We start from the raw sequence: 15,661 nt of genomic DNA, 5'->3' as shown, positions 1-15,661 counted from the left end.
CCTCCATCGAAATTCGACCGCCGCGGCCGGGATCAAACCCGCGTCATTCGCGCCAGCAGCCGAGCACTATAATCACTCAGCCACCGCGGCGGCTGGCTCGCTTTTGAGGACTTTTATGAGGCATGCACACTCAATGGCATTTACTCTACATAATGCATGAATCTGATAGCCACTTTCAAACCAATTTCATAGGCTCTTAACATGTGCTTTAACAAACGGGTGGTATAGTACTATACCTTGTATGCTTAAGGTGTTAGATGGCCTTGTTTAATGAGAATTCTTAAGTGTTCCTTGTAACCCAATTGAGCTAAGATGCTTCACCGTGATGCATATTCTTTGCAGCAGTAGCGTCAGAGTTTTTTATCACCCACAAAATCTACTATCGACAGTAGACAGTACATAAATATGTTTAATCGACCACAAGGAGTGGATGACAAAAAATAATGATGACTTGTTGCAAAACAAACCACAAGGAGTAGAAGAACCACGCGAAAGTACATGCAACTATAAGATAGGCATACAAAAGTCCCATTTTCAAGACCATTTATTAGATACAGCTATCAGTCCAAAAACTGGAGAAACCTTAAAAAGGCATAGTAGGCCATATGTCCCAAATCTATTTTTAAATTACAAACAGTGCTTTCTTTCACCTGGAAATGCACAAATGACCAAACTTCAAAGGCCACACAAACGTTCACACACGTTTGCTAGTAGAAAAATGACCATGTGAAGACTACAGCAGATCCTTGATGCGTACTGTTCTTCGCACGGCGTTGCTGAACCCTTCCTTGAACTGGTACCAGACTTGTGGTGATGAACTCACTTTGCCAACACTGGAAGTCTCTGAAAAGAAACGAGCACTTAGCCACTGTACTTAGTAAATAAAACTTGACCCCCCCCCCCCAACCCCTTAAAGTAAAAAAAATCAAGACAGCAACACAACCTGCAGCTTAGTCAAGTAACATATAATGTACCACATTACGATTTGTCCATTAGCTTTCTCCACTATTTTTGTCATTGCCAAACTAAGGCGCCAGATGATTCTCCACAGTTCCTATGAAAGTAACCAGATTTTCAAGGCTGCTTCTCTCGCTGCGTGCTGCTGTCGGCCGCTTGGAGGCTTTAGCCCTCAGCTGGTACAGCTTGGCGTGATGACATGAAGCACTGAGTATAAAGCAGAGCCTCATAGAAAGTATAGTAACAATTTTTCGCACCGTGAAGACGCATTAGCATAGACGTATACTGGACCAGCTAGGTGCCAGATATGCATGCATAGTGGCCAGGTGCGTAATATCACAGCGGAGACATACCGTACAAACTCGCGTAAGGGCTGCACTTTGTTTTTTAAATTCAGGCATGAATTCTGAAGGTGCGGCCCATACAAAAAGAAAATGCACAACCGTATATTTTTCTCAATTATCTAGTCCACAACAGGGGGTGGTGGCCCATACACAAGATTATACAGTACTAGTGTGGTGCGTTATGCACAGTTGAATATCCCAAGGCTACACATATGCTATGATAGACACTGCAGTGGAGGGCTGTGGATTAATTTCGAACACCTGGAGTCCTTTAATATACACTGACATTGCACAGCACATGGACATTTTTGCAATTCACCGCCTTTAAATGCAGCTGCAGCAGCTGAGCTTCGATCCTGCACCTTGGGCTTAGCAGGTGGAACCCACAGCAGCCAAGCCAGCGTGGCGGGTAAAATATAGGTGTTTTACTTAACAGGAGGCACGAATGACCACAGCACTTTTCAACTACGTTGCCTGGTCTCTTCCATTTCAAGGACATCTTGCCCAGGTGCTAGTCACTAGAATATAACTAAGACAGCCTCACTTCTCTAGACGCCTTTTGCCGTTACTCAATTCGAGATCTGTATAGTGCGTGTGTTCTGCTGCCTAGAGCTGACTCCTTCTGTGACCTCAGCTACCCATTTTATATGGTCTTTCAGCTCCTTGATGCACTCAACACACAGTCCTACCTGTGCATCTATCCTCAAGTATGCTCAGAAGGCTGGCATGTTGCCCTCCTTGAAGCATCTCAAAAGAAGCTACCCCTTCAAATTGTGGGTAACTTACCTATATGTCCATAACAAGCAAGACCCATCGCGGCTGCGTTTCGATGGAAGCGAAACGCAAGAAGGCACCCCCCCCCCCCCCCCCCACCCAGTACGCTGTACAATGTCAGCATATGCTAAAGGGGCATCGAGGACCACTCCATCTAATTGCTGTTCTCAATAAAAATTTATTCTCTGGCTCCTTCTAGCTGTGTTCAGGGCTGTCTGGTAGCAAAGGATACATTATCACTGAGAAAATTGAAAACTTTCCCACCAGTCGATTCAAGCTCATGATGCCTTGCTGAAAAGGACGTGTTGCCACCGTTTTAAAGAGAATGGTGGTGTAGTGTGCCCTCTGGGATATGTGCCCAAAGATCGGTGTCAACGCATGCATATTTGCGAAATCGACTGGTGATGGACAGCTCCGTTTTCAGTGGGAATGGTCTCTTTGATGGTACCCTATCGATACAATTTGTGCTCAGTGTCCCTTTAAAAAAAATCCCATGTGGTCTAAATTAGTCCGGAGCCATCCACTACAGCGTCACTCATAGCCCATGGTCACTTCAGAATGTTAAACCCCAAAATTTACAATTTTACAAAACAGGAAAGGGACAAACTTATCCCTGTCCCTGCCATCCTCCTGAATGATAACATAAAAATGTTTAAATGTTGTTTATATGTTTTTATATGATTTTTTTTCCCAGTTTGATGGCTTCGTTACTTTTCGAGGAAACCACTGTCAAGATTCTCGCAGCAACCCAATCTCGCAAAAACTTTTTCATTAGGTTCGCAGCGAAGTTTTTGCTGCCATCTGACAATACAGTCAAACCCCGATATAACGAACTTGAAGGGGATCGCAAAATAGTTCGATATATCAATAATTCAATAAAAAATTGCAATAGACAAGCTTGGCTATAACCTATAGGCAAGAACACATTTCACCCACACCTGTGATGTGCTTCTTGCAGCGATGTGCCGCTCATTGGCGCAATGGCAGCGCATTGCTCGCAGCGGGCAGTGCTTTAGAACTAGCCGCTCTCTATCATACGATGTCAAATTCTGTTGCCAGTACATTATAATTAGATTATTCATTTATTAAAGTTAAGACTGGTTTCTGCAACACCTTCTGGAGTGAAGCACGCCATGCAAGAGCCATGGATAGGCTTGGCTTTACTGCATGAGTGATGTGGTGCGAAAATAATTACAAGAGACAGAAGGCCACCCTCAAGCACACTCCACGTTCACCTCGACACGCAGTTTCACAGCACTAGCACTGCCATCAGGCACCCAAGGCCACGCTGCTTATTCATCAACACGCGCAAAAAGTGACTGAAGGGCGCCATTAGGAGAAGCGCCACTTGCAGAGATGTGGCACGCCGTTCGATATAAGGAATGACCAGCAAAATTGGTGTTCAATATACTGCACTACTTTCCAATACTTTTACACAAAATTTTCAAGAGGATAATCTGTGTGTTGAATGTATCCAATAATTTGAAATATCCGGGTTCGATATATCCATGCTCGACTGTACAACCTCAGGAATGCCTGCCTTACCAGAAGCCACAAGGAGGGCTTCGCAGACAGCTTTAGCAATGAAAGAGAGCTGACATGCAAGCTCAAGCACAGGGCAGTAATGCACACTGTGTACTTATGGTCCCTCCCAGGTGCTGACTGCTACAGCCTAACATCAACATTCCTTTGCTGTAGCCTTACCAGAAGTTGTATGGGCCCATTGCACGAAGCAAATCTAACATGGTTTCGCAACAGTGACAACAGTTACTCCACTACCTGACCTTATCTTTCACGGCTGGTCAACAAAACTCAGCTTAATCCTTAGTCTTATGGACTCCCAAATACACACACAACAGATTGATTTTTGTGTCAGTCATAGAACTTCCTCACGGCAGCACTACAGAGGCACTAACCACATCACTGTGCGGTCCTATGGTAAAGGAACCAATCTACTAGAGAAATTCTTTTTTCGTGACTTAGCATCACTCCATGCTTCTAGCAAAGACATGCCATTTTGTTGTTTTACATGAAATACTTCACAAGCACTCTCTTTTGCACCTTTCATTTGCGCTTCTGCTGCATCTGCATTCCATCCTTTAGAGTTTGGGCAGTTTGCTTTGTGGTGCCCGACAGCTTTGCATGAGAAGCAACCACTCAACTGTGGCCTTGTCCCTGGTGCCTGCCATATGTATGGGATGTATATGGGCAGCTGCTTCACATGCTGCCTTGAATCTGCACCTGAGGTGTCAGTTCTTTCGTGCTCAATTCTCACCCACACTGCTTTTCTCTTTCGCATCCTTTAAGTTTTGTAGAAGTCTGGCCATGCAGCTGCCTTTTACATCCCATCTCCTTCCTGAAACCTTACGTCTTTTAGAGCGGCCTCCGATAAACTGTTTCTCAGCTGCTCCACCACTGGTTCTAGCACCTCCTCAAAAGCGCTAACACCACACACATTGATGACAAAGCACAATTAGCTGTGAAGTCGCATTATGTGCGGCCTGTACTCAACAGTTTCCTTTTTTTTTTGCTTTTTGATCCCTGAAACCTGCTGAGGAGCTTTACCACAAGAAGCTTCAATTCCTCCAGCACTGCTTGTTTCCCTTCCCCATAATTTCTGTGCTGAGATGGCAGCCAAAGCATTCACAGAGGTTGAATTTCCTCCACTACAAGTGCAAGGACAGTTTGCCTTCACTGTCCTTTTGGAATTTCAGATGCTTCAAATGTACCCTCCCCCTTCCCCCCTGCCTTAAACCAAACAGGAACCTCGACGGCAGTCAGTCAGGAGCTTTGAAAGTGTTGCCGCAAGCAATCTTGAGAAACGGTAGGACAGCGCTCACTGGAACTGTTCAACACTAAAGCTTTGCCGAATGCACCTTTGCTCATTAAACCAGATGAGCTTAATCTGCAATTCAGCCAGCCAACAGCACTCCTGAATTAGTTGCAGTTGAGCTTGCAATTTATCAGCTCTCTGCTGGACCTCCAAAGCATCTGGTCTGGTTGAACTGCCTCCACCAGCAGTAACACTGCCACCTGTCTGACCCATTGCCCTTGTTCTCCTCATCTCTCTGTCCAGACTTAGACTAAGGGAAATAGAAGGGGCCCACCCTTTGATGCAAACTTAAGGTCAACCCTGTGGTGCCACTGAGCTTGCTGCTGCCATCTCGCTTGTATGTGCCATTGATTGGCTGGCCTGACAACAAGCTACTTTTTTCTCAAGGCTGCCACCTAGCATCAATGCCCTACTGCTGTGGTCCTTGCTCCTGCCTCTCTGCTGGTTTCTGTTGAGCACTGCTCCTTCCTGTCACCAGGCCTTGGTTTTCCCAGACCGTCAAAGTCTCACCCAATGCCCTTCATCGACTTCAGTCCTCCTAATGAGCTGTCTTCCGATAGCCCCAGCATCCGTGCTGACTGCCAAACAACACAGCAGATTGCCTGCTCCATTCAGACCGAACATGAAGTGCTACAGACTCAAAAGCTTCTTGCCTGAGGTGCCCCCGCCAGAGACAGTTTGCTTGCTTTACAATGAAGAAAACAGCAAAGAAAAAGCATAAATTCAGCTTTTACATGCTGAATGCTACAAAATGTACAAAATTTTCAAACATTCCAGAAAAAAAGAAAAGGTAGAATTTTCTGAGAAATAGTGGAAATTTACACTCCTGGCACAGCCAAAGATGCAGAACATGTAACCCAGTCCAAAACACCGCGTCCCACTTTCAGGCTGTGTTCTGAAGGCTCACAAGTCTGGTCATCCCGCCCCATAATAACCTAAGCACACTAAACCCCCCACCCCCAAAAAAAATTGCTCCACTAGACTGCATGCCATGCCTGCAGTTTGTGGAGAGGACTTTGATAACCCTCTCCACAAGCCAACAGTGCAAAAAGAAACTGCAGATTACTTTTATTCACCACCCACATTCTGTGTCTTTCCACTCAATTTGGTCTCAGCCAGTTGCTAACCGGTTTTTCCATGGCTCCATCAATAAAATAAGGCAACGAAAAAAATCATCAGTAAAAATGAGCCCAATTTCAAGCACAGTTTCATGTGGTAAAAGAGAGCGGCAGAGAAGAGGGTTCCTAATAGCATGTCAACAGGCCCTGATGATATTCCAATTATGTTAATAAAGAAAGTGGACCAAAATCTAAGCAAACATTAAGAGAGGTAGTGAGCAAAATGATAATAGATGGTAAAGCCCCCGTAAATAGAGACTAAGCCAGATGGGCATAATATATAAGGGAAAGGGGGACAAAGCTGACATATATAAACAACCACTGTCCCATAACAGTGAACGCCGTGGTTAACAGGGTGGTGATACAGATATAAAGGACAAACTGCAGGCATGGGTGGAGAAGGAGAGGGTGCTAGGGTAGCTATAAAATGGTTTCTGCAAACAAAGCCAGTTAAAGGACAATCTGTTCTCACTGACGCAGTGTATTGAAATAGGATAAAAGGAACACAGGCCCCTATGGAAAGCATTTCTGGTAGGGGTGTGCAAATATTCGAAATTCTGAATACGAATCGAATATGTTTGATATTCGATTCGTATTCGAAAATTGATATTCGTGAATTTCCGAATATTCAAAAATTCCCGATTACTCGCCAGTGATCGTATACTGTGCATACTTTCATAAATTCGACTGTGGCAAAACCACAATATCTAGGCAAATTAGCCGATAATCGAGTTAAAAATTCCAGGAAAACAATACAGAGGTCCTATCCGCTTCCTTCTCCGTCGTTTACCACGCGGACCGACCGCATCCCGACGCCGCAAGGCTTCACCTTGTGAGAATTTCCCCAAGTGGGCTTTCCCACATATCACCCGTGCTGCGAACAAGATGGCCGACAGCTCGCTTCGAGCAATAGCAATCGCAACGCGAAATCAGGTCTTTTTTTTAATCCTTCGGTAATACGTTACATATTCAATGCCCACATCCGAAGAATGCGTCCTGTCGCCTTCAAAGCTCTTCGAGCGTGACCTCCGCCATCCCGTTTTGTAAACTACGCTATGCGGGAAAGCCTGCTTACGGAATGCCGCGGGAGCCTCCTGAAGGGGCGTGTCGAGTAGTCACAATAGGGCAAGCGATCCTGTCAAAATCTCGCCTATTGCATGGTGCATTGTAACCTGCACACCTCTTTAGCGGGCGTAACGGCAGGCGTGGCAACAATCGGAAAGCCTCTGTCGCTAGGGCAAAAAAATTGCCTGGCTGCGTAGTTTCGGTTTCTGAGCTTCACCGCTGCTCCGCGGCAAGTTCAAATGTCGGGCCGCGCATTCGCCGATAGTCCAATGCCAGCTCCGCGCGGCTTATTTCTTTTTCCTTTTTAGAAACCGCCTCGCTGCTCCGACGCCAGTGTGTGTTCCCCCGGCCCCTTGCTTGCATTTGTGTTGTTCTTCCAGCACTCCAAAATGGGTGGCTCGTCACAGGCTTACAGGTGTTAACGCGACGAAGCCGCCTCATAAGGCCTTACTGCATCTTCAGCATTTTCGGTAGCATTTTTTTTTTTCCGGGGGGGGGGGGGGGGGCAATATTATTAACAGAGGCCTTCGGATGAACTGGGCATTTCTTCCGGTCCCTCGAACTCCGAATGAACGAGGTTTAATAGTCATCATGTTATTTTTTTGTTGCCAGTCTTGTCATTTTCGGGATATTGTTTTCCATGACCTCATTATAGTTTGGATACTGTTATGCTGTCTAATCAAGTAGTATACATTTCTGTGCACATTGTATTTTTATATGGTACTGAGGCAGTCTTGTTTTTTTATTTTAGTTGCAAAGACCATACACTATTTTGAAAAAAAAAAAAGAAAATAAGGGCAACAATGTTTGCTTGCTCATCGTTTTCTGAAATTTTTTTTGTACTGAACAGATATTCGATATTCGAAGCCATTTTTTCTTCATATTCGTATTCGATTCGTATTCGAAAATTTCAATATTCGCACACCCCTAATTTCTGAATATCAAGGAAGCCTATGACAGTAATTCCAAGACGATTTGTGGGTCATACTGGGTGCATTAGATGTGGAAGATGGAGTACAAAAGTAACAAGGTGCTTGTAAAATGGGAGAAAAATGTATCACAGCCTATAGAGATACAGCGGGAGTGTAGACAGGAATGTCCTCAATCACCTTTGTTGTTCGTGCTGTACCTTGCAAGGATCAAAGACCAAACTAGACAGCCGCAGACATGGCTTCAACCTCTCTTTTTTCAAGTAAGAAGGAAGGATTGAAAAGTCATCACCAGGACTGATGCACGTGGATGATATATTACTAACAGGCTGATGACTTTGCAGGGGTTGATGGACATCTGCGACATTGAGAAAGATAGACTAGATCCGAAGTTCAGTTACAGAAAATCAGTACTCATGACTTTTAATGATAATGAGGGTGGTGAGCAAAGGATACAGAATGTCACACTGGAGGTAGTGGATATGTACAAGTATTCTGGGGTGTGGATAAATAATGGTGCTGAGTATCTAACAAAGCATGAAAAATATGTAACACTAAAGGTAGTAGGAATGCAGCTGTTATGAAAAATAAGGCACTGGGAAATTACAATAGGTACGAAGTGGCAAGAGGGATTTGAAAAGAGGTAATGAATCCTAGTGTGACTTTCGGCAATGTAGTCCGGTGCATGAGACCAGAGGTTTGAGCAAGCTAGCAGCAAGATAGAATTAAAGCAGTGCTTGAGAGAAAAAAAAGCAGTGGGCTGGTAGGGGCCAGTAGGGGTAAAAGCAGTGGGCTAGTAAAGTTTTCAGTTACTTGTACAAGAGAAATATAGACACAAAAAAAGAAAGAAAACTAGAAAGTGTCAAGCGAATCTTTGGACAGAAAATGGGGAGGGGAACCAACAATTATTGGTTAAGAAAAAGGTTAAAAAAACACAGAGGGTCTGTGAAAAATAGAGATGCAGATAAAATCAGTACTGAGAACATACAGAACGTTCAAGCAGGAAATTGCCAAAGAAAAAAATTTGCAACGGATACTGTGACTGAAGATATTGTTACGAGGTGGCAAGCCAAGGAAAGCACAACATGATGACTGAATGAAGATATGATTTAATGGCTCAGGGCCTAGCGCGAGCGCTCCGTCCCGCGCCACTGCCCTCTTCTTCGTCTTCATAACATGACCCCGGTCCTCCGAGCGATCGTCCCGATCGATTGCTTGAGTTACGAATGATGAGGTGACGATGAGGATGATCAGGAAAGATAGAAGAAGATGAAAGGCTTGCCACCAAGATGAAGGAGATGATCTGGTGGACGGTTGCCCCCGGAGCTTCAGGTCCAGCGGTCGGTCACCCACAGCCGAAGGTCAAGGGTTGAGGGATCGCCGCACAGCCTGGGCGGGGGTGCCGTCCTGGTTCGGGTCGTAGTCGGGTCATCGTACGTCAGGTCCTGGTCGTCGTGTCTTGTGGTCGGGGCTGGGGACGGGGCGGGGGAAAGCGGCTGGTCGGTTCTGGTCAGTTCGAGCTGGGGTTGGGCCGGGCGGCGGAGCCCAGGTCCCCTCGGCCGACGACGAAGGCGAGCAGAAGGCGGAGATGCTCCGGGGACTAGGATGACGATGAGTACCCGGCACCTCACACCAAATGTTACGTGGTGGCAAGCCAAGGAAAGCACGACATGATGACTGAATGAAGATATGATTTAATGGCTCAGGGCCTAGCGCGAGCACTCCGTCCCGCGCGTCTCTTTGTCACCGATCGGGACGATCGCTCGGTGGCCCCGGGTAGTGTGACGAAGACGACGACGAACTGTGCAGTGGCGCGGGCAGGAGCGCTCGCGCTAGGCCAGCAGCCATTAAATCATCTCATTGCCATCGATCATCGTGTCTCCTTCTTCGGCTGGCCGCCACGCAACAATATAAAACTGCCCTTCCATATGTGACTTTTGCATACAGCTCCTCCTGTCATCACACTGCCGGTTACTCACCGTTCTACGGCCGCGAGCCCCAATTACCATTTGACACTCTGCTTCCGACACCTATTTCTCCGCCTTCTGAATACGTACACGACGCAATTTCCCGGGCCGATCATGACCGCCGACTGGCGTAATCCCAACTACTAGCCATGCAGGCTTCTCAGCAGGACTACTACGACCGCCGCCATCGCATGGTCTCTTTCTCCTCTGGTGCCCTTGTCTTGTTTTGGTTGCCATCTCGCCACAACGGGCTTTCCAAAAAGCTTCTGTCCCAATATGTTGGCCCATACTGTGTGCTTTGTCAGATAACAGCTGTCACCTACGAGATCACCCTGGCCTTCCCGGAAACCACTTCCCATGCACTTCAGCGTGACGTTGTCCACGTCTCTCGCCTCAAGCCCTACCTCTCGCCATCCCTTGACACGGCCTAATCTACACCGAGACGGTGTTTTTGCGACCGGGGGCCGTGCAACGGATATTCTTGGTGAAGACGAGGTGAACGAAGTGTCTCGGAGGTGCGCGTGCTCCGGGCTTGGGCGCTCTGTACGGGCCCTGTGCTCTCGGCCTGTGCACTGCGCACAGGTCGTTCTTGCGTCATTGTCGCCTACGGCCATGTAACAATATCTACAATAATTCCAGGGAAAGCTCTTTGTTGTTAAAAGCAACGATGGGAGTATTATGGACTAAAACATATCAAGCCAAGTACCAAGAGACGGGCACATTATGTCGTGTGTGTGCAGAGAGGAAATCGCTGAACACTTGACCCTTTTCTGTAAAGGGCTTCACCTTACAGTTCAAAGAAACAAGGCTGATTTATTCAAAACATCAGAGATTAAGGCCAGTGGAGGAAAAATAGGTTTTAAATGGGTACAAATAACCAAAGGGAGGTTATCTGATTAGTGGCTAAAATCAAAGCAAGAGCGAAATTTCGTCTGCACTTTGAAGGAGGTCATGAAATGGCTCATGCTAAAGCTGAAGAAGAGTGTTCCCCATCTCCAGTTTAAGTACAAAATATATTATGAGTCACTGCTGGGTGGCATGAGCAGCTATCCAATTTAAAGGGTTCAGCCTTATCCAGCCACGTGGTGATGATGGCATGGGCCACACCACTAAACTGGCTGAGCCAAGCCAAGGAAAAAGAAAAGAAAGTGTGCACGTCTTTTAAACGCAGCCCAAATGGGGTGCTTTTTCAAGCGATGCAACGGCGGGGAAGATGACTGGGGGAAGTTTTACCACCGACATACGTATTTGCGCCAAAAAGCCAGAATCTGCTGACACAGAAAACAAAAATTGGAGAGGACACTTAAGTCCCGCCTTACGGGTGACGCGATAGTGCAATGGGTTAATTCTCATATACGCAGAAGGTCACTCTTTACTTTATATTCATAGATCACTCCTGGTTGGAGTGGTGAAGCGGTTAAGCGATGCGCCACTGCCCTGAGATGGCAGGTGCAGCCAACAACGGGACTTGTGCGACCCAGGTTGCTTTTCCCGAGTGACCAATCATTAATTGAACTGGCACCTGTGACGGTGGGCAGGCTGTGATGATGCTGCAAGGTCATGTAACCTAGGTGGCCCACCTGCCTCCGAGGTTGCTTTCTGTGGACCACCTGCCAGTGCCATGACCGTGATTTTATGCTTACAACGACAACACCGATGCCAACAACTCCAACATTAAATTTTCTGGTGAACGGGGCCTTTAATGCTCTCGTGTTAAAAAGCCACTGCTGTGCTGAGGAGTCTTTCATTGGCCATATGACTATTTTGGCCGATGAAAACTGGGCGAGCCCACATGTGACTCTGTACACAGCCCTGCTACCCTAGCGCGCAAATGTGGTGGAATATTTTTTCCCATCCCACCTGCATCATGGGTGGTGGAGCATCTGAGCTGCAGCAAGCGCTGCCACTGTCCCATTATCATGAAGATCATGTGCCCAGGCTTAAACGCTCTTTACCATGCTCTTGCTCAGAAGCCACATCGATGGGAACGAAGGATATGCCAATAAGTCAAGTGACAACTACAAAAATTTAAGATTGTCAAGCCAAGCCAATTTGTCCAATTAACTCGTTTGAATTCAAGGTGACCATTCACTACGGTGAAGAGTAAGCAGCTTGTGACAGTGATGCTCACCTGCATCTATGTTAGGTTGAAAAATTGAATCCTGCACTACACACAGCCTTGACGGCATCCATTTTACTGTGGAAAATTGAATTTTTGGACATTAAGTCCGAAACATCGGCAGCGATTATGTACTATTGCGCTCAATATGACTTGCAACACATGAGCGTGTGGCCGCAGCGCTTTCTGGACGCACGGTGGTGCCAACAAGCGGCTGGTTTGAAAACATAAAGTGAAAAGGATTCTGGTGTTCCACCAGTCAGCTGCATCCCCCGCACCGTCTGGTCTACACAATCTGAGATCAACTGTGACATGCGCCTTGCATTGTCACATAAAATGTCGCCGCATTAGCGTTAGCGATGCGATAACGCTATACTTCTTTAAAGACCAGAAGGCACAGAGCAAAAGGGTCACTGCTGGAACAGCAAAATCCTTTCCCTGTCGTTTTCAAGCGCGCCGCTTGCAGGCCCCACCATGCTTCCGGTAAGCGCTCCGGCCATGCGGCCGTGTGTTGCAAGTCATATTGAGCGCGATAGTACATGTTCCTATGTGGCGCAAGCGGCACCTCAATGATGCCTGAAATTTCGTGCAAGTCCAACTTACTGGAGTTCGAAAAATTGGTCAGCAACTGTACTCATAAATTAAGAACTTCACACATTACGACATCAGTTAAATGGCCAAACTAGTTGCACTGTACAGCAACATGACCCAAATAATAGGTTCTCTACATTGCTGCAAAGCTTTGTTACATCTACTGTTTATGTTCCACGTTGATATTCTCCAGCATGCGGTCTTATCACTTTGTTTGCTACATGAAACAATCATGATCACCTGTGACAGCCCCTACTAGGTATATTCAAGCTTGTTCGTGTTATTTTAGATGCCTCTTTTGGAAAGTTTCCAGTCATCTTGAATCCCCAGACGGGCCATTTTTTTTCTTTCAGTGCCTTCTCTTTCTCAATAAACTGCAGCTCCTCCTTTCCATATCCATAGGCACCTTCTCCTCTGCACTTGCATGCCAAACACTTTGCCGCAAGGTCATTAAAAAGCTCCCTTTTCCTAGCCGCTTTTCAGCCTAGTGGCAAAGGTCGCTATAGCTACCTTGAAACGCACGGGAAAAAGACAAAATGAAATCACACTATATTCATACCTTGGTTCCAACTAGAATGCAAGGCACATTCTGAAGCACTGTTTGATGTCTCCTGTGTAAGCATGAGCAAATAGTGGTATTTTGGTTTGAAGACAATAGTGATTTTCTTCAAATAAATTCGAAGCAAATATTTTGAATACTTCTGGCACATAGAAAAGGTTGTTCAATAGCACAATAGGCATTTTTCAAAATCATGTATTTTTCTAACACGCAAGATCATTACATGAAAACAAGGAACAGAATGCATTGAAGCTGTGTAGACGTCCTGCAAAAATTGCCATTGAAAATTGAGGGAGTCGACTTACATGCGGGGCCGACGCATTTGTGGAGTGTGAGACCTATCTATGCGACTCCCATTGCTGGTCTTAATGGCGATTGTGCCGTTGTACAGCTGTTACTTTTAAGCGACAACTTCGTGACATGCCCAGCGCCATCCCAAGTTAGGTGTCGGAAAGGGGCACCCATCTCCATGAGCCTCATGCTCGCACCGTCGAGCTTGATTTGTGAATTTCACACGCAGAAGAGCGGCTGCGGCACCTGCAGTCAGGTCAGATTCATTCTGTGGAATTCAAGGGAGCCGCGCATTTTCCGATTAGAGGGATTTAGCACAGTGCCATCTGTGGCCGCTATTACGATCCGTTTCCGCGGGGAGCCACTCCACGCACGCAGATCACCCTGAGGACGCCACAAGGCACCAAGAACCAGTTAGCTGTTTGCACGCGTGCTTCAACAGGACCAATCAGCGTGTGTGCACTGGCGGCACGCAGAAGCGGATTGTGCTACGCTAAATCTCTCTACTGATGCACGGCGCCGTGCCAGTTATGGTGTGTGCTCATCGCAGGTAGCATGGCTGCAGACACCAGGCAGGTACAGATCTTGGCGCCACACTTCTGCCTGCTCGCGTCTGTAGCATTGAGCATGCGCAGACCAGCTCTGGCATACACATGGGAGTGCAGGCCCATGGCGTAAAGTCAGGGATTTGGTTGCGCGCGCGCCACAGTGTCATCCCGGAAGAGATATGCTGAACTAAAACCACATGACCGAATATTCCCACAGGCCTACTCCCACAGAATTTCGCGAATTATCTGTTCTCAATTCGTAGAATTCAAAGTTTCTGCTGCAGGAAGTTAGAAGCCTTAGTCTAGGGGCCTACGTAAAAACCGGACTATAGGTTGGACCGGAATATAGGTCGACCCCCTAACTAACCAATTCTAAAAATGAAAAAGATCTTTTTTCAATGGGAAAAGTACCGAAAGACATCCTTACTTTGAAACAAATGCGACTCGAGAGGTTGGACAATGGTGACAGTATTTAATTTCATTTAAATGCAGCTTGTATGTACACCCGGCAAATTTTTTAACAATATCGCGCACCAATCGGCCCGCGTGTTTGTTTCTGGCACAGGCAAGTACGGCGCCGTAGAGCAAAGCCCTCCTCTTCATGAATCGCCACAACCAGGATGGCGAGCCTTTGAATTGCGCCCTCGTGAGTCTAGAGGCACGCGCGATCTCTGCCGCTTTCACGCGGATGCATTCGGCAGTCACAGGCAGCGATCTTGCTCGCAGCGCAACGTTTCCTTCCTATTCTCGATACACTACGGTCTGCCCACGAAATGTTTTCTTCTGGTTGCTGCAAGTTGTAATACGCAGCTTCTGCCTTCGCCAGTACTGAATGCTCTTTTCGGATACTCCAAATTCGCGCTGTACCGCCAGGTTCCCGTGAGCTTCCTCGTACTCAATCGTGTTTTTCTCGAAGGCGACGGTAAATTGCCGTTAGCTTCCGCTTTGCATCTACTAAAACGCAAAATGGCAGCACTGCTGCTGATGGCGATGGTGATGGAGGCTGTTGACTTCAGCCACCCATTGTTGCAAGACTTCCGTATTTTTTCCGCCAATGACCGGTACATAAGACGGGGGTCGACTTTTCACCATGGTTTTTTGAAAAAAAGTTCGACCTATATTCCGGTTTTTACGGTAAGTCACCACTATAGAATAGAACCCCGCTATAGTAAACTCGGATATAGTAAAGTCCCATTTCACCTCCCACAGACTGTACTTTTTTTTTCGGTTATAGTAAAGATTTTTTTTCCAAATAAAACGGCTATAGTGGAGAGTGTCTAGCCGTGGCGACGTACCTCCCGCAGAATGATGACAACGCGGTATGCGCGAGGCCGATATTCGGAGGTAAATGCATACCAAAGACGATAAAACGGTGCTCTTTGAGATAGCTTCACCACCAAGCCTGAAAGCTGTGAGGAGAAGCCAACTTCTTAAAGTCCTTGAGGTCGTAAGGGGAAGTGCGCGCAGCGCGTACGAAAAAAAAAAAAAAGAAAAAGTAAAGCGGGCTATGAACACAAAAAGTATGGTGGAGCTGCCATAAAAAAAAAAAAAACGTAAACCAATAAG

At 46.5% G+C, this 15,661-nt stretch overlaps 1 protein-coding gene across 2 annotated transcripts in view; it reads right to left on the bottom strand.

Moving 5' to 3' along the window:
- Positions 1-526: 526 nt before the first annotated feature.
- The window catches only part of cutlet (chromosome transmission fidelity protein 18 homolog), a 95,740-nt gene continuing 80,605 nt past the window's right edge, over positions 527-15,661 (bottom strand). Inside the window, exon 22 of one of the 2 annotated variants that reach the window (XM_077650245.1) lies at positions 527-843. In XM_077650245.1, coding sequence (XP_077506371.1) covers positions 734-843 — 110 coding nt within the window. In that variant the 3' untranslated portion in view covers positions 527-733. Of the gene's footprint in view, positions 844-9,312; positions 9,492-15,661 lie in introns of those variants that run through there. The other variant, XM_077650244.1, reaches the window with a different exon arrangement.

The sequence above is a fragment of the Amblyomma americanum genome, chromosome 1 (genome assembly GCF_052857255.1).
Source record: "Amblyomma americanum isolate KBUSLIRL-KWMA chromosome 1, ASM5285725v1, whole genome shotgun sequence".
Taxonomy (NCBI): Eukaryota; Metazoa; Arthropoda; class Arachnida; order Ixodida; family Ixodidae; genus Amblyomma; species Amblyomma americanum.
The sequence above is the reverse complement of the archived record's forward strand: the minus strand, read 5'-3'. Positions and strand labels throughout refer to the sequence as shown.